Source organism: Chenopodium album, chromosome 22 (genome assembly GCF_948465745.1).
Source record: "Chenopodium album chromosome 22, dcCheAlbu1.1, whole genome shotgun sequence".
NCBI lineage: Eukaryota > Viridiplantae > Streptophyta > Magnoliopsida > Caryophyllales > Amaranthaceae > Chenopodium > Chenopodium album.
Window position 1 is genome coordinate 36,051,883 of NC_137855.1, and position 18,708 is coordinate 36,070,590.

General features: G+C 32.1%; 1 protein-coding gene and 1 non-coding gene across 3 annotated transcripts; one reads left to right on the top strand and one right to left on the bottom strand.

Moving 5' to 3' along the window:
- Positions 1-7,837: 7,837 nt before the first annotated feature.
- On the bottom strand, positions 7,838-7,919 carry TRNAS-AGA (transfer RNA serine (anticodon AGA)). Its single transcript has one exon. It is a non-coding gene; the product is annotated as a tRNA-Ser (tRNA).
- A 3,586-nt stretch (positions 7,920-11,505) lies between these two features.
- On the top strand, positions 11,506-17,674 carry LOC145605406 (universal stress protein PHOS34-like). 2 transcript variants are annotated; one of them, XM_081661449.1, is made up of 4 exons: positions 11,506-12,139; positions 13,364-13,682; positions 17,091-17,147; positions 17,320-17,674. In XM_081661449.1, the coding sequence occupies exons 1-3, from the start codon at positions 11,681-11,683 to the stop codon at positions 17,099-17,101; spliced, it is 789 nt and encodes a 262-aa protein (XP_081517575.1). In that variant the 5' UTR covers positions 11,506-11,680; the 3' UTR covers positions 17,102-17,147; positions 17,320-17,674. The 2 variants fall into 2 exon arrangements, with proteins under 2 accessions (XP_081517575.1, XP_081517576.1); XM_081661450.1 differs by having other exon boundaries at positions 11,507-12,139; positions 17,376-17,674.
- Positions 17,675-18,708: the final 1,034 nt, after the last annotated feature.

Genomic DNA, 18,708 nt, shown 5'->3' on the forward strand with positions numbered 1-18,708 from the left:
ACAATCAATCAATATATGTCAATTACCTTAGCTTAATGGTTTGTTAGAGAATTTCCGCTCCGACAGTACATTTCGATTAGTGATGTTCAATGGAGAGTAAGAAGCACGTGCCACCTAAGGGTTGGCTGCTTGGTGGCGTTCGTTGGTGTTTTAAGTTCTACATACATTATTGATATTTTCATCATCGATTTTCAATTTCTTATTGGCACGTTGTAATCCGAACATCACACATATAACAAGTCCATATTACACATTTAAATCATCAGTAACAATACTTAACTAGTGTAGTTCGTTGTTTGGTCATTCACGTCGTAACTTAGAGCTGGGGTTACAAGATCGAACCTAAAATACCGTAGGGTCAATTTCCGTACTAACAATAATAGCTAATCTATCAAGTGTTGTAGGATAAATACAAACTTATGAATTTTTTTTTTGAAAAAAATATTTTTTTTTTTATTTATTTTTAAATGAGGAGGTGAAAATGAAGAAAAAAAAAAGGAAAAGGGTAATGATGAAGTTACCAAAAGAAGGAAGGGTGACAGAAGGTGCGTTAACCATGAGCCACCTGCTTGTTTTGGTACTCGACCATCACCCAACCCCTCTTTTGGTCCCGACCACTCCTGCATTTTCCGCCTCCCTCTTACCTCCTTTTTTTAGGGACCACTTTTAACTGCTTCTAGTAGTAAGATCACCATAAAATTCATTTTCATCATCACTTAATTTTTGTATTATTATTTTTTTTTTTTAGACAGTGGCTATAAAGCTTTATTTTTGTATTATTTTGTTATTATTTATTTATTAGTATTCTCACCTTTATTGTTTTCTGCTTGTACTATACAATTTTTTCAATTTTTTAATTTTAATAATAACTTTATGTTTAGAAAGGCCTGAAAAAACTCCATCCTTACTAATTAACTTATGTATTATAACAACATGAAATAATATTTTAATGTGCAAAAATAGTTCTTTTTATTTTATTGCAAACTAACTCATCCATGATCCACCAAATGAAAACTGTATATATATATCTCAAAACTTTGTTAGTAGTACCTCTATATTCCAATTTGATTCTAAGGAACGTCTACATTATGATCATATCCATGAATAAGTTTAAGGGTGTTAACATTTAGAATTGTGTTTTTGTGTAATTACGCTTGATCGTGTTGGAGCATTTCTATTGATCCAGATACATGTTTATACAACTAACTCTAATGCGAATGAAATTATTTTTGCACAAATGTATCCATAATAGAGAATCTTTACACTTTTATGGATACATACATACGGAGTAGTCAATTACAGTGAAATGTAGGCCCAATATAATTTATACTCTGTATAATTAGAATACTTGTTACGTGTATGTTATGAAGTAGTGTATCTTATTTGTATCAAAGTCATTTCCCAAAGATGACTTCCTTTGTCAAATAGAAGTATCATTTCATACTAATTACTAATTAGCATGTTTTGAGTTTTCTACTTTTATTTTGATGATGTGATGTACAAGTTGATAGGGGTTGTTGGTTTATTTATAATGGTTTTATTCACTTTACTCATTTTAGACAAATTAGGGTAAAAATGCTTGAAACAAAATTATCATGTCCTAGTACATTGTACCAACTTAATAAACAACAAAGATATATCATACCCTTAGCTTGTTACATATAATAAATTTGAGATTTTTTTTTTTCTTGGATAATATTTTACATATCCCTTGCCATTTGAAATTGCTATTAAAATGAAGATATGTTCCATTGGTAGACCGTAGACCTAGGTCAAGGGTGGAATTTTTGAATACGTGTTAATTTTATACTCCGAAGTACATTAATTTGGGAAAATATACTGGATATCTATTTTAAAGAATTATTGCTTAGAGCAAATTTATCATCCACTAAAAATCATGATTACATACAATATTAACTTACACAAAATACAAAAAGGGATAAATTGAGCAATTAATTAAATAAATAATAATGAGAAATATGTTCTCCTAATCCTAGTGTTACAAGCCGAATACAAATCAAACATACTTCGTACATACATTTGTCCGAAAATAATAATCACATATTTCGTACTTTATTCATTTCAAAATTTGACTTTTGCACTATCAACATACAGTACATTGGCCTTCGTTTGTACTAAACTCATACAAAGTACATACGATTAAATACACGGAGTCACGAAGTAGCCATGTCCCATGCCGATATTTAATTTAATAATTAGAAACATCTTAATAGTTATCATCAATTTTTATACTTTGTATATCATTATACACTAGCCACATTATATTTCATGTTATTAGCATTTGAGCATTTCCTTACTCACATCAAAAAAAAAAAAACAAAAACAAAAACAAAAAGAGAGAGTAGCAATGAAAAGGACAACATCCAAAAGACCAAATTTCTTTCTGACTGAAATTCATGTTATTTGGTTCACCCTTTTTATACCACACCACACCACACCACACCACACTTCATCTTCTTCTTCTTTTCTACCTTCACTCCACTCCTTCACTTTCTCTCTCTAACTTTCTCTCTCTACACAAAAAATGGCAACTCCCCTTCATTTCATCACCTCAAACAATGATCACCCAAACACAACCTCCACAAACACTAACACCAACCAATGGTCCATCATCAACCCCCCACAACCCACTAACCATCACTACCCCATCCTCAAGCCGGTTTCGAACCCCAAACCTCGAGGCCGAAAGAGCGGTAACAAATCCCAAAATGGTCCTAAAAACAAGACTCCTCAAAGGGGTGTTGGAATGGCTGAGCTCGAACGCCTTCGCCTCCTCGATGAACAACACTCTTCCCCTTCAACTCTTCCTCAGGTTGCTTCGGATCCCCGGGTAAACCCGTCTTTTCATCATTCGAATAACCCGCTTGCCGGTGTACCGTTGATCCGGTACTGTTTACCGAGTCAGCCCATTTCTGACCCGAGGTTGACTCACCGGGTCGGCATTCCGGAGTCAGGTTCAGCTCCTTACTACACAGAGCTTCCTTCAATGCCAAACCCTTCTTCACTTGATCACTCCATTCTTAATTCTTTCAAGGTTTGCTGTTGATTATTTTTACTGTTCCATTGGATTTTTTTTTTTTTAAATTAGAATACTCCTTAGTAATTATATAATTTAATCCCATTTTTATAGGGATTTTGGATTTTTATAATTATTATTAGTGGATAAATGATTGTATTTATATTAATTAAAATAAATGTTATTAACTGAAATTTGGTTTGAATTTTACTGTTCCATTGGATTTTTTAATTAAAATAATAAATAAATAATCTAATCCAAATTTTTTTAGGGGTTTTGGTTTTTTATAATTATTATTAGTAGATAAATGATTTTATTGTATAAAAACTAATTGTTGTTAACTGAAATTTGGTTTGAAATTGGTGTTGCAGAAGAAGAGGGTAATTGGTGAGGAAACAATAGGGTTTTCAAAAGGGTATAATGGTCATTTTGGAGGCTTTGATCTGAAAAATGGAGACAATTACAGTCAATTCTTGGCATTTAACAATGGAGGATTTTCTGCTCTTCCTACTACTACCAATGGCAGTGAGGTATTCATATTGAATTTGTTTATTTTACATCACTTTAAAAAAAAAAAAAAAAATTAACATAAATTATTAATTTCTCCAAGTTTATATATGACCATGAGTACCAATTACAAAATTCTATTTTTTAAATTATGAAATTTTGAATAGAACATTATGGAGCTGAGTATAATTGTTGATTTTTAACCACCTCTTTTTTATTACTCCGTATTATTTTATTATTATTTTTATTTTTTTAAATTTTGGTAAAGGAATTGATAACATAAATTTCTAATTTTTTTTTTTTAAGGGAACATACATTTCTAATGAAATCCTCAAAGTTTAAGTTTATAAGTAGCCATGTGTACACATATATTTTTTATTTCTAAGTATTTAAATAATGAATGATAACAAAAATTAAATTTTCTAATTTGAAGATTTGAGTTTATATAAATTTGTCCATGGAAATTGTTGGTTTTTTTTTTTATTTTTATTTGTACTCTTATTTTACAAAAAATTTGTCAAATAATAATGAGAAAATGATAACAAAATATATTTCAGGTGGTAGCAATTCACAGAAAATGGAGTGGATCAGGAAATGTAATGATGGAGTATGGATTTTTCCCAGGAAAATCTGAAGAAAACATGATCAAACTCAACCGCGATGACAATGATAACACCATCAACAATTACTACAACAAAATGGAAGATTTAAACCTTAAAATGGGATTTATTTCAGATTCTTCATCACCTTCGTTCTCCATCTCCCTCTTCATCATCATCTTTATCTTCTCTTACCACATCAACTACAACTACTTCCAACTCTTCTGTTGACTTGTCCTTAAAGCTTTCTAATTACTAAATTAATTACAAGTTTTTTTTTTTTTAAAATTACTAAAATCTGATCTTAATTTGAAGTTGTAATTATTAATTAATTAATGGGTTTTTTTTTCTTTTTTTTTTTGGGGGGATGAGAAATCAACTTTCTGTTATTTTATATAATTTAGTGAAATGATCAGACCTAAACCTAAAAAGTACTGATTAAATTTTGCCTCTTTTGCTTACTCCTTTTCTTGAAGTAAGTCTGTTCTTGTTCTGCTACCAAAATTGTAGTATGACATTAATTATCAATTTATAATATAGTACAAGTATGTTTTTATATTGGGTATTGTAGTATCTTTCTTGGGTGTGATTATTAAATGAGTGAATCTTATGTTATTTATGATAATAATGATAAATATAAAGCCTAGACATTTATTGATTGGGTATGTACAGTATATACTTCAATAATTCATGATTCATTGATTCATAAATAAATATGCAGGATTTTAATTTTTGTTTTGTTTTATAAATGCAACTTTTTTTTTTTTTTTTTTTTTTTTGAGGGATACAACATTAATTAAAGTGGTCAGGATCTATGATTCAGTTTTTAGATAGCCAATGCAGTTAGTGTGATTGTACTTCTACAAAGTTTTTGATGTTCAGCACTTATTTGCTGTTTTGTTAATCTAGCACACAAATTAAGCATTGCTTTAAATGTAGTATGTTTCTACTCCGTCCGTCTCTAAATTGTGTTTTTTCACGTTAATTCAATAAAGTGTATGGGACAAGGGCTGGACCTTAATTGTCCATATATGTTAAAATTATACATTAAAGTTAAAAACTAAAGCAATCCCACATTTTTGACTAAGGATTAATTATACCACGAGGGTAGGTTAATGTATATACTCATATGATATGATCAAACTAAGAGTATAATATTGTGATCAGTGTAACTAACAATATTAAGGCTAAATGAATGAATTAGTGTGAAATAGTCTCGACCATACATTCTTTAGCCCCTATTTAATGTGTCTAAATCACACATTCATACAAGACTTTATCCAATTATCATTACATTTCCACATTAAAATAGGTAGCTTGTCAGCCAATTATATGTTGATGATGAACAACATTATTTGTAAAGTGAGATTGACCAAATTAAATGATGAAAAATGTCAAATCAATGGTACTCGATTATTTCTCTGAGTATAAACTTCAGTTAAAATATGCCTTTTAGCACAAGTAGACAGTAGTACACAAAAGTTCTTGAGATTGCCAGTTGCAAAACTCTAAAAGAATTAGCTATATATCTAGCTTTGTGATCTGAAGGCATGAATGAACTTTGTTTTGCACATATTTGTATAAGTGTGCATGCTGATAATGTATGTGCCGACGGATTTAAGCCAATTGGTAAAAGTGTAAAACTAGTCGGTAAAAGCACGAATACTTGTAGTGAGTTACGTGATGACTCTGACACGAATTATGCATATATTTTGAAACGAAGGGAGTATGCATCCGGACTACGGAGTAGAGAGAAGTTTGAAGCTAAGGTTACTATCATGCCAGCAGACAATATTATCTACAGTAGTACTTCTCTAGGATGCAAAATTCCATATGCCCCCCCTATGAATGAAGCTTCTGATCAAGGAGTTTTTCCAATCCCAAGAAATATTATAGGGATAAGGGTTAGGGTTGAGGAGGGTCAAGGGTGCCTTTTCATTTAAGGGTTAATGTCCTCATTAATTTGGAGTCATTTTAGCTAGCTAGCTACCTATGCTAGTGGTTATATGTCCCAAATAGCTTTGGTTTGATCTAGGGCATTCTATTAATGTATGAGCTATGAAATCTTCAAGAGATATGGAATAATAACGTTACTAGTTTAAGGGTCGGTTTGGGCGGGCTAGCTAAGATAACTTGTGATGATCAAATGTCTAATTCGTACGTACAGAACTCCTATTTGCAATTACTAATCACGCTATCCCAACCTTTATAACGTAAAATATTCTTAGTAATCAAATACGAAGTACTTCGTATCTTTTACCATTTCACTAATATAGTTGTCTCTTTTCCTTCATCATTTTATTCCATTATTCACAATTATTACTACGTACTAGTACTAATAAGTGCTTTTAAAAATATGTTGATTTGACAACCTTTTTCGACTTTCATTACTCGTATAATTACATTGTTTTAAATAAGGTACAAAGTACTCCGCCGTATTTATTTATTTATTACGTGTATGTAGTGATTTTTTTCAAGGATTATTTCGGATATTCTTACATCCCAAAATGGTGAATTTTAATATAGAATTGGCTACACACCTAGAGAACAACACCCTTAGACTAGCTACCAAATCTCTCTGTAGTATGTGTCTCTTTAACATGCAGCAGACTCTTGAAAGTTCAGACAAATAGTATAGTAGGCTTCTGTTTTTTTTTTTAGTTCTACTTACAGAATTCACTATATCTTATTTAGGTAATGCATAAAAACCCGTGAAGAACATACCATAAATATATTTACATTAATATTATGTGAAATAAAAAAAAAATAAAAAAAAAAAAGGAAACATAAGAATGGGGCAGCGGAGAGCAGACTAAGCTAATCGGCTCATCTGATCTGATCTGCCGACTTTACTTTACAATAGCCAAATACCATTATTATTTACTTTTACATACCAAAAAAAAAAAACACTTTCTAAAAAATTTCTTCTCTTTCGATTGGCTAAAAAACTAAGAATTTACTACTAGCTAGTCTTTCTATATCATTTAAAATGTTGTTTGTTGGCTACTACACTACATTGTTTTTATGTACTTGATCACCAATCTGACATTACCGTTGTTGTAGTACATATCTTAAGTACAACATTTTACCAAAGGTCATACTAGATTACTTGTAGTGTTCAAAACTTGATATAAGATGGTCTAATTTCCTTCAAAAATAAAAAATTAAAATCTTAGATTGTTATTTGTACATATATATTACGTTAGCAATTAATTTTACAAGTGTTAAGTGTAGTTCAAATGTGTAATGTGCTAAGGAATTACAAGTGTACGACTAGAATATAATAGTAGCATGTAATGTACACAAGTTATTAGGTAAAATTTTCAAAAATTATTAATGTATGGTATTTAATTTGTTTATTAATTTTGGAGCTTTATAATTCATGAATTTTTTGTAAAGTGAATCGTGTCATACCTGGAAATCAGATTAGACTAACATGTTTTTCTTATACATTAGTTTAAAAACATGGTGATATTTTGATTAGATAAATATATACATACAAAGAACGGAGTAAAGTCATCCGACACTTATGTAACTAAACAACATTGAATCATCATACTTTGATTCACAAAATATTATATTCGTTTTGCTCAATAATAAGTAAATTCAAAGAATGTCCTCAAAAAAAAAAGTACATTCAAAGAAAAAAAAAATAAGGAATGAAAGCGCTGCATAAATTGTAAAAATTAAAAAACGTGGACGGCAGGATTCGAACCTGCGCGGGCAAAGCCCACATGATTTCTAGTCATGCCCGATAACCACTCCGGCACGTCCACTATTATTGATATATTAGCTTACTTTAAATATATGATGTGTTATGTAAAAATTTAAAATCACTGGCTTGCAGGAAGACCAAAATACCGAGTATATCAATAATTTATGTAGGAATGAAAAGTTTTTTTTTAAAAAAAAGAAAATAAATTTTTATTTTTAATTTTATTATTTGCTGTTAGAAATGTAACTTCTTATTTAAAATTTTTTTTTATATGAATCTCTAACAAATAAACAAAAAAAAAAAATACACTATAAAAACTAAAAAGGACCATATATTTTATGTTCATGAGCCTCAACCAACGGTTTAATGGAATATTTTATGAAGGGTATGCCGACTATGCCTATTACTACTATGCCCTTAAAAATATATTTTATAATCTATCAGACTAAAAATAAAATTGTCGCTGTTGATCAGTTTTTACAACCAACCAATGAGCAGGTTTAACCTATCCACGAGGAACCTTACATTGTAATGCTAAAAATTTCAAAATGAAAGAGCATATCTATTGTCCTGAAGTAACCAAATAATAACCAATGCAAAGTCATCTGAACCGTAATTCAAGTTTCAAGTATATGAAAAAATGTAACCAAATAAATGGGAAATTTGACTATCTTAATCTTGTTTATGTTTTTGTACTTAATTTCTACTAGTATATAAAATTGTGAGTGCTTGATAAGTCCCGTACTCCCGTGTGGTGAGATTAATCCTAGTTGAGTTGTTTGAGTTTAGTACAGTCCAAACTCTTTCTTTAATAAAGGTTTATATAGAATAAAAAACAATAATGTCAAATCATCGATAAAATCGAATGAATCAAATAAAAATCATCTCTACGAATATAAAATTTTGATAGACCCCCTTATTAGAAAGGGTTACAAATTATCACGATATAAAAATAAAATGTACGTTTAATATGCAGAGAAAGATTATCATATAGTATAGCTTTGTGCAAAGGAAGTTACACTTTGATTTAATTTGCAACTAGCTCTAAGGCCCGAACAATGTCTTACTGCATTAAATTCCATAATTCAAACACTAATTTATAATAAATTTCACAAAAGTATCATTTAATATGACAATAGTTTAGTGGCTAACACTTTAGTTTTTTAACTTAAGAGTGAGAATTTAAATTTTGTACAATCCATATTGTTTAACACATGAAATGAAAGATTGGAAACACTTTTTAATGTATTTATAGATGTACATTTATATTTCAAAAAAAATTAAAAATTGTGTGACTTAATAGTTTTTAAAAATATAAGGAAAAAAAAAAGAGAAAAAGAGAGAGAAGGAACAGAATAGACATACCACATACCTTAAAGAAAGAAACTTGGTTGAGGTAAACACAACCTTTCTTACTTGGGCCCTATTAGATCTATTACAAGCTCGGTTCACTCTCAGCATAAGAGGCCATCATTTTATTTTATTTTATTTTTTAAGAATATTCTTTTGCACAACGTATACTTATACTACGGGGTCTAGCGTGCGCGATGCGCGCGATATGGTTACCCTTTGAGAAGAGTAATTGCAGTTGTATGCCTATCAGATCACTAATACTTTTTGACTATATGTGTATGGTATTTTGGTTTAAATTATTTGCAAAAATGACTTTTTATTCATGATTAAGGTTTACACATCACTCAAAATATATAACAATTATGAAAAAAAATCTAATTTTTAAAAGCTTGGAAAAATATCTTACTATGCTACTACAAAACTATAAGTATTATGTAACATCTAAATAATTCATTAATGTAAATATTATTTATTAAGATAAATTAATATTGGAAGAAAAAGAACTATTACCAATTTACCATTCCACTGTAGGAAATATCCTGTAACTAAGCTACTACAAAACTACAAGTATTATATACGAAACATCTAAATAATTCCATATTGTTAATATTGCGATTCTTTAAAAAAAATGTTAATATATTGAAGTATTTAGTACAAATTAATAATATTGGAAGAAAAAAAAAAAAAAAACCTACTATTACCATTCCACATATTAATATCTTTTTACCTTTTTTATTTTTTTTTAATGTTAATCTTACGAAGCATTTATTAGGGACAATTTTGCAAATTGCAATGACTACAACAAATTTGTAGCGATTGTAATCTTTTAATCTAAACCATTGATATACGGTATTAAATCTTGACCATTCATTTAATTGACAAATTAAAAATTAAAATAAAATAATAATCGATTACTTTATTATTCCTTTAACAATGTTCACTTCTCCTTCCATTGATATATGGTTTTAGTATGATGATCTTGTTGATAGTTTAATATCCCATCTTATTGCTGATTTTGGTATTTTATATGGGTGAAGAACTGAAATGAAGATTAATTATATATTATTCTACTTGTTCAATCATTTTGATGAAAGAACTAATAATCACTTATCTGGCCTCTAGCCATATTGATCCATAATTCCATAAAGAGCAAAGCTGAAAGAATTGATCTGATTTCATGACTATATGTTGACAACTATAAAAGGGAATTGAAATCTCAATTGTTTGAAGAAGTAACAAAAACTATGAATTGTATATTTGTATGTCTGGCCATCGGTAAATTTTTTCAGCAGATTAAAAAAGTAATTGAATACAGTTTTTGTATAATTTTTTTTTTAAGTATATAAATAATTTAAAAGTCAAATATAATGAACAGATAAGATTGGTCCTAGATATTGAAAGGGCTAAGTTAATTTAATTACAATGACTACAATATTTATGTAGCCATTGAATAGTCTTCAATTTATTAGTGCAAATTAGTATTGAAAAGTAAAAAAAAAAACCATTACTATTCCACATAGGCATATACTAATATCTTTTTTCCTTTTTTTTAATTGGGGGAAAATTGGTAAACAAACATTTCGAGGGATATAATTGTCATCACACTATTCATAAGAGCATTTTCATACTTTTTATAAATATATAAAAAAAAAAAAAATAGGGATGATGCTTTTTTAGTGTGGCTGGCCAAATTGTATGATCGGGGTTACTTATTCAGGGGTTACTTACAGGGGTTACTCAGCCGGTCAAAGGTTACTTATTTTTGGGATTACTCAATCGGTTAACGCGTATTCACCAAGATTACTTATTTCGGGGTTACTCAATCAAACTCTCATAGTATATTTAGTCTATATTTGCGGGCTAGATACTTGAAACGTAGGGGGTGAAGTAAAGGGACCCCCACCTTCAACTACCGTCACTTAGTAGAATTCGAACTTCATACCTCTCAAATTTAAGATATGAGTCTTATCAAGTGAGTCAAACTTTTCTTGATACCTCTTCTTTTGTACGGAGTACTTGTATTTGATTTTTCTTGAGTAATGGAATCAAGTCGATAAAACTTTGCTTGATACCTCTTCTTTTGTATGGAGTATACCAAGTCAACTCTTACTACCTCTAAGGCTCTAATCTCTAAACAACAAAATCAAAATTGAAACTACAAGTACTCTATAAGACAAAATATAGACAAAGTTAGGTTTAGCCCAACCAAACTTTTATCCCTTCCAAGTTACAACTCACCCTAACCCAATCAACACTCCTTACATTAATTAGCCCAAAAACCATCATCTCTAAAATTAGGTACATAAAAAAATAAATTTAAATTAAACAATTTCCTCATAATAAGACATGGTCATACCATAACAAAATTCATTTCATTTGACAAACAACAACATAGAAAACCAAAACCCCCAAAATTCAACCCAAATTAATCCCTAGAAATCAATCGAAAAAAAACCCAAAAAATCAAAAATGGCAAGTAATCAACAAAACCCATTTTCTGATCAACAAAATCAATCATACCCAGAAATGCCACCAATTCGTGTAAAACCACCAGCATCAACAACATCATCTTCGCCAAGAGTGACTGTTTCAACCCCAACTGCCACCGCAACTGGCGCCGCCGCCGAGACTCCGACGGCTGGTGCGGCGAGGAAGATTGCGATTGCTGTGGATCTGAGCGACGAAAGTGCTTTCGCTGTTAAATGGGCTGTTGACCATTACCTTCGTCCTGGTGATGCTGTTGTTCTTCTTCATGTTCGTCCTACTTCTGTACTTTATGGCGCTGATTGGGGTTGCGTCGATTTTTCTGCTTCTGATAATGCTGAGGGTAATGATAATGAAGAATCGCATCAGAAGCTTGAAGATGATTTCGACGCTTTTACTAGTTCTAAGGCTGCTGATCTTGCTCAACCCCTTATTCAAGCTCAGGTTTGATTTTTGATTTTGTTGAAGAATTGATTTTTTAAATTTTTTTGTGATTAGGGTTTTATTGGGGTTTTTGATTGTGTGAATACCCAATTCTAATCTTGCATAAATGCCCTAATCTTTGATGTTTGGGGGTTTTTGTCATCTGGGGTTTAGTAAATTGTTTGATTTTAAAAGACCCATTTTATTTGTCCACAGTTTCTAATTTTGTACTTGTGGAATATTTGGGGTTTTGCAAATTTCAAATCCCTAATTTGTATGTTGAAATTTTAGGGGTTTAGTAATCTGGGTTTTTGTAGAAATGTACAGTGATGTCCAATTCGATCCTCTAAACCTGTTAATTTCACGGTTTTTGATTGTTTCTAGGTGAATTAGAGGGTTTTTTGACTTGGGATTTGTAGAAATTTGCTGATTACGGTCATTTTGATGATCAGCATTAGTTTGACTCTTGTTGAATTATGATGATCAAGCCGTAATCTTTGTCGGGTTTGTATTGAAAATATCACACAGACATGGGTAAGTATTCTGATTGTACAATTGCAAAATTTGAGCCTAAGTGATGAGTTTGGTGGGATTTTTGAAGGCTTTTGATTGGGAAATATAACAAGGTCATAACTTATTGATTATGCAATTATGGATTAGTGCAGATTATGTGGTGGCCGGTGGGTGCGATTAACTATAATAAAATCAATTGTTGAAAGGTGATGAAGTTGTCAATTCTGGGGATGTCATTTGTTTACTTTGTTGGATAGGACTTTTTGATTTTTCTATCTTCTCATGAAAGTGTTATGGTGGTGTTGTGTATTGAGTCTGTTGAACTTGTAGAAGTATTGACTTGACCCTTGTAGTCATTGGTTAGAATATTTTATGTCTAATTTAAAAGTCATTCATGCAACTCATGGTGACAGGGTCACTGGGGTCTTGCATTTGCCTATTTCCTAGTGAGTTCGGCCAGAAAATGTTTGAATCTTTTGTCTTTTTTCTGGCTGGTAGTAGTTATGTTGTATGAAATGATCAATCACTTTGGGTTTCTTAGAGAGAAAAGATGAAATTTCAAATTAGGGAGTTATTGAGTAATTTGTTATTTCCTTCCATTGACTTTTGTGATTACTATCTTTTCTGCTCAATATTGGTTCATATTTATTTTATTGGTATTTTTATTTCTAGTTTAAGATGTTATCAAGCAGTGACATTAGTGCTGATGTTTAATTTCCATTATTGTTTTAGGTGCCATACAAAATTCATATTGTTAAAGACCATGACATGAAGGAAAGACTATGTTTGGAGGTGGAGCGATTGGGCTTCAATGCTGTAATCATGGGAAGTCGTGGTTTTGGTGCATCTAAGAGAGGAAGCAATGGTAGGCTTGGGAGTGTAAGTGATTATTGTGTGCGCCACTGTGTCTGTCCTGTAGTGGTTGTGCGTTATCCTGATGAAAAGGAGGGAAATGATGGAGATGACGAAATGGTTCCTGCGGCTGAGGCAGATGAAGTGAGGGCAGTCGAAGAGGATGAAGAGTACCATGATGCATCAGATGAACGCAAGGGTAAGTGATTCACCTTATTGACTGAAATGATTGATTTAGGTGCTTTATTGATAACCAATCCATCTACATGTCAATAATGCTGTGTCATTGTGTGGTTGAATACTTGAATGTTGATTATATGTACCGAGTATTGTTATCCATCTGGTGCTTAGGGTTCATAATTTCTGACGCTGTTTAAGTTTTATTAGCGTGAGTGGGGATTAAGAAGTATTGATACCTTTTTTATTTACTCTATCGGAAATTCGTAAGTCTTGATTTCTCTATGAAGGTCATTTGAATGTGCTTGCTTGTATTATTTCCAAGGCTGATGTGTGGCTTTATATACATTCCATAACCTTTTCATGTTCAAAAAAGAGTAATTTGTAAAAAAAAAAAAAAAAAAAAAAAAAAAAAAAGCCTATAAAAGTTATACTGATATGCATGCAAGTGATGCAACAATTTAATGGTGCTCTTTTCTTGAAGTTAAGAATTGAAGTTCTTTCTGTTGGTAAACACAGGGAACATTATTTTATCAAAACTACATGAATTAAGCGTAGCAAAGCCACTCCCACAAAATCTTCATGAATAATTTTCTTTAATTCTGTAGGAAGATCTTGAAGGAATAAAGTTTCTAAAGTATTGCCAAGATGGCATCTAGTCTGGACAAGGAGCATCTGCTAACGAATATGCTATTTGCATAATTGAATTAATTCAGTTCTCTGTGCCAGATTTATTCAACTATTTAGTATGGCATTATGATCTAATCTACTTTTTTTCATTCTTATATTATTGCAACAATAGCAAGTGGATGAGCTAGCCCAAGTTTAAATAAAAGTAAAAGGGGGGATTTTGGACCAAATGACCCCTATGTGATTATAAATAGAAGAGAGAGATATATATTTAAACAAGTGGCTTGGGAAAGTGTAAACTTGTAGCTTATTATTGTGTGAACTCATTCTTTTTGCAGCAATTGTGAAACTTCCCAAAATTACACTGTTGCAATTTAATAAGAATGAAGTATGTCATATACTTGGGTATTTAATAAGCTGCAATTACCCTCATTTTATATTTTACGTTTGTGTCCATATAGTCTTAAATTGGTGGTTGGGCCCAATCATCTTTTGTAGTTGCGCTCTACTAGGGTTCATCATTTGAATCTTAAAAAGTGTCACTAGTTCATTAATTTTTCGGGACCCTTGGGTGAATATGAATATTGTATTAATTTATTTGTAACCTATTTTTATCTCAAGAATTATGTTACCCTTTGGAGATTGGAGTGAATGCGGTACAACACTCCAAAAAAGGTGACAACACTTCAGTAGACATGTCTGTCCCCTGGATTTATGCCCACAGTAGACCTTTCCAACTTTGCGTAATGTATATGTTTAATTATAAAAAGCTCGCCTAGGCGCAAGGCACAAGAGCTAGAGCCTTAGCTCTAAGAGGCTCAAAAGACTTCCAAAAATCGCATGCCTATGCACTTCTTTCTTGGCTGCTTTTTGTGCCTTTGCCCCTTAAGTTGTAAGGCATCAATAGGTAATGCATAAGAAATTTTTTGTAAAAAGAACCCAGGGGACTTTGTGATGGTTAGGTTTACTTAAATTCTTGAGGGGAGAGAATCCCCATATCCCACAATTCAATGAGAAGAACCTTAGCTATTGATTACAGATTTCACCTTTTCTCAGAATTCCTTTTTTAGGCTTATTTGATAGAAATCAATATATTTTCTTATGTATATGAAGTGCGCCTCACCTGCAGGCACACGCCTTTGTTGAGCCTAGGCTCCAAAGACTTTTGCTCCCTTGTGGCCCTTCAGAACTAAGAGTATGTTTCACAGTGTCATGAATGAGTCATTGGAGGGATTTAAGTGGGCTGGACTTTCTCTTAATATTTAGAGTTGTCAATCTAAGGACTGCAGCTGGATTTTTTTCTTTTTTTTTTTTTTTGGCAATTAAGAAGCTTTGTTTTGAGAAGCTTCAGTGTTGGGTTTTACACTGTATCTTTAAATGAGGATTGTGGAATTGTATGCTTTGGATTCTTACAGAAAAACAAAAGCATTACTTTGACAAGGGGTTGAAATTTATTTGATTCCCTTGGCATAGTATTTAAAGAGCTTTAAGTTGTACAAACTACTTGGATACGTGAAACTGTGATAATTATTGTAGCCTTGGTCCCTGAAAAATGTCACCTCTTACAATATTTAAGTTTCACAATGAAACTGAAACATTATTCTTATTTGTGTATTGCTGTACCACAGTTTTATAACTTTATTGAAGTTGTAGCGTAGCCAATTTCTTATTAGTTTTGTGGTTCCTTGTTAAGGTAGGGTTTCCCTAGTAGTAGGAAAATGGGCAAATCAGCCCCTGCAACTATTGCACAATGTGCAATTAACTTCAATTTGTCATTTTCTGGCAAAATTACACCGTAAGCATAATCATTGCGAAAAACAGACGTGATTATATTACCTCACTAAACACGTATTTCTTTATCTGTTATTTGTTTGCATTTGTCTTTAGGTCTTCTTTCACATAACATCCTCGCAACCTCAGTGGCTTCTCTCAATTCACCGTTTTTTTATTACCTCTCAATATTCGTAAATAAAAGCTGTAAGATGAAATTTGTTTGATTTGCCCTTCCCTCTTCCACTTTTTTTTTTTTTTTTTTTTTTTTTTGTTTTTTTTTGTTTTTAGAATTTATAAGTAAAGTTGCAGCAAACGAACTATGATCCACCCTATGAACCGTAATTTTCTGCCAAAACCAAATTTCCATCTCCCAAATGCTGTACTGTTGCTAGAAGATAAAACGTGTAATTCTACTCTGCAGAATAGATCTTGCAGGCTGCAGCAGAAAGAAAAGGATAAAGTGATTAATTTGGGTGGATTTTGGGCTTTTGGCACATTTAAAATTTTATTTTGTCTTTATATTTGGGATTGTATAATGCTCTTGTTTCGATATAAGTTCGCCTGTAAATTAGCGATTGGAGTTGATTACACTGTATATAGAGTTGCAGGGCTGAATTGCTGTAATAAAAAGTTGGGGGCTGATTTGCACATGAAACATAAGTTATGGGGCTGATTTTCCACATTCTCCCAAGCTATCTTGTTTTAGGGTTTGGACACAAAAAATTGATAGAAGTTTTGCTAGATTTTTTTTCTAAGAAAGGCTACCTAAGTGTTCATCACGGAAGTTAGGAATCTTTTCTTACTGCCCTTACATATATTTGGCGATATGATATATTAAGACCAATTAGCTTATCTCCCATCCAATCTATTCTCATCACGAAAGTTAGCTTATTACACTGTATATTTATGCTCCCTGTCTTTCCCTTGGAAAAATGTTTAACCTCAATGATGATTCAATGTTCTTGCCATTATTCTATAGTATAACCATTCACTCTTTTGTGTGCTAATGTTGTTGTTTATTGTGCAGCGACAGCCTGAAGACCCTGAGCTGATACTGGGATATGGTGTGATTATTCAGTAGCAGGTACAAAAATCTGACCTGACGTCTATATGATGGTTGCTTGTTGCTATACTCGCGAGTCTCAACTAAAGAGGAAGAAGAAATCGTGTTCTTTATTAGAGTTTGCTTATTGCCATTATCTTCTCCCTTTAGGCTCTATGTTTCTGACATGCTGTTATTGTAACTAATGTGTCAGATTGTTATCTCAAGAACAATGAAATTTACTCTTCACTTGTGTATTTTGCTGTGTAGAAATTGCTTAGCTGGTATTGGGATCTATCAACATGAGCTGAAGCATGTTGGCTTTTGTGTGGAGTCTTGGTGCCATCTTTTACTTTCCTGGATTTTACCACCTTCTGAATTGTTTTCTTTTCTTTCTTTTTTTTTTTTTTCTTAAATGTGTATTAATTAGCTGTGAATTCTGGTTTAGCCGTTTCAGAACCTGCCTTGCTCCTTGTATAACATTTTGCTGCTGCCTTAATGCTGATATAAGAATAGGCTATCTTTGAGATCTGAAATTGCTTTGGCATTGTGGATACATTTCATTTCTTTTATGGTTTTATATGACACCAATTGTTGTATTAATTCCTTTATATTCTGTTTTATAAACTCCAATGTTATATGCAGTAGTAAATCTTTGGGAATAGATCTCAAATCTCAAGTTCTAATGTTAGATTCTTATCACCCAATAGTTTGTGCCTGTTACAATTTTTGTAAAAGCTCGCTTCATTACAGGCTATACAGCTGTGCTCTTACATGTCAAGGGCTTCCGAGGGGTGGGGGGGAGAGGGGTGTAGGCAGGCAAGGGTGTATTACGGGACTGTTGGTAAGTATTAGAGATTGAGGTTGTGGTTGCTTGATTCTGACTCGTAGGACAGATAGAGGACCAATTGGTTGGATAGATTGGGGAGAGGACTTGCCCATTATCATTTAGAAAGGTGATTATAAGATTACTATGTTGAGACTCCGAACAAATTCCCTAGGACTGCTACAAACTAAACTCTGAGACCACGAATAATGTGAAGGCGATATGCGTTATGTGTAGACCACAAAAAATGTGAAGGCCATGCGTGTTAAGCGTGCAATGGTAGCTAGTCGCTGTTCTTGTTGGGTATAGTTAGCTTTTAACTGTTGTTGATTTGGTACTACTGGTGTAGTGAAATACTGAATCCAGTAATAGTAATGAGGTAAAGGATTAATACAGAACATAAGATTGTTTAACTGTAATGCTTTTCAATTGTGTCACTAGATTGGTGCTTAAAGTAATGGGGGTGCAAAAAATTCTGATTACAAATTTAAATATACTCAGGTTATTCACTAAGTTGAATAAACCCAGATTTTTGCTGGAGGCGAGAGATTTTTAGTTTAGTACATTTCTTAAGCTACCTCTCGTCTGCCTCAACAACAGACGGCTAGGTACTATAATCTGTACCTGGTGAGCTATGGTGTATACCTTAAGTGTCAAGAGTGTTCTGTGTACCCATTACTCTCTTGAGTATTCTCGCCTTAGATACATGGCCAGACTTGTCGACCATTGGCGAAGGCTAGTTCTAATACCTTGTTTTGGCAAGTCCTAACCGGCTGG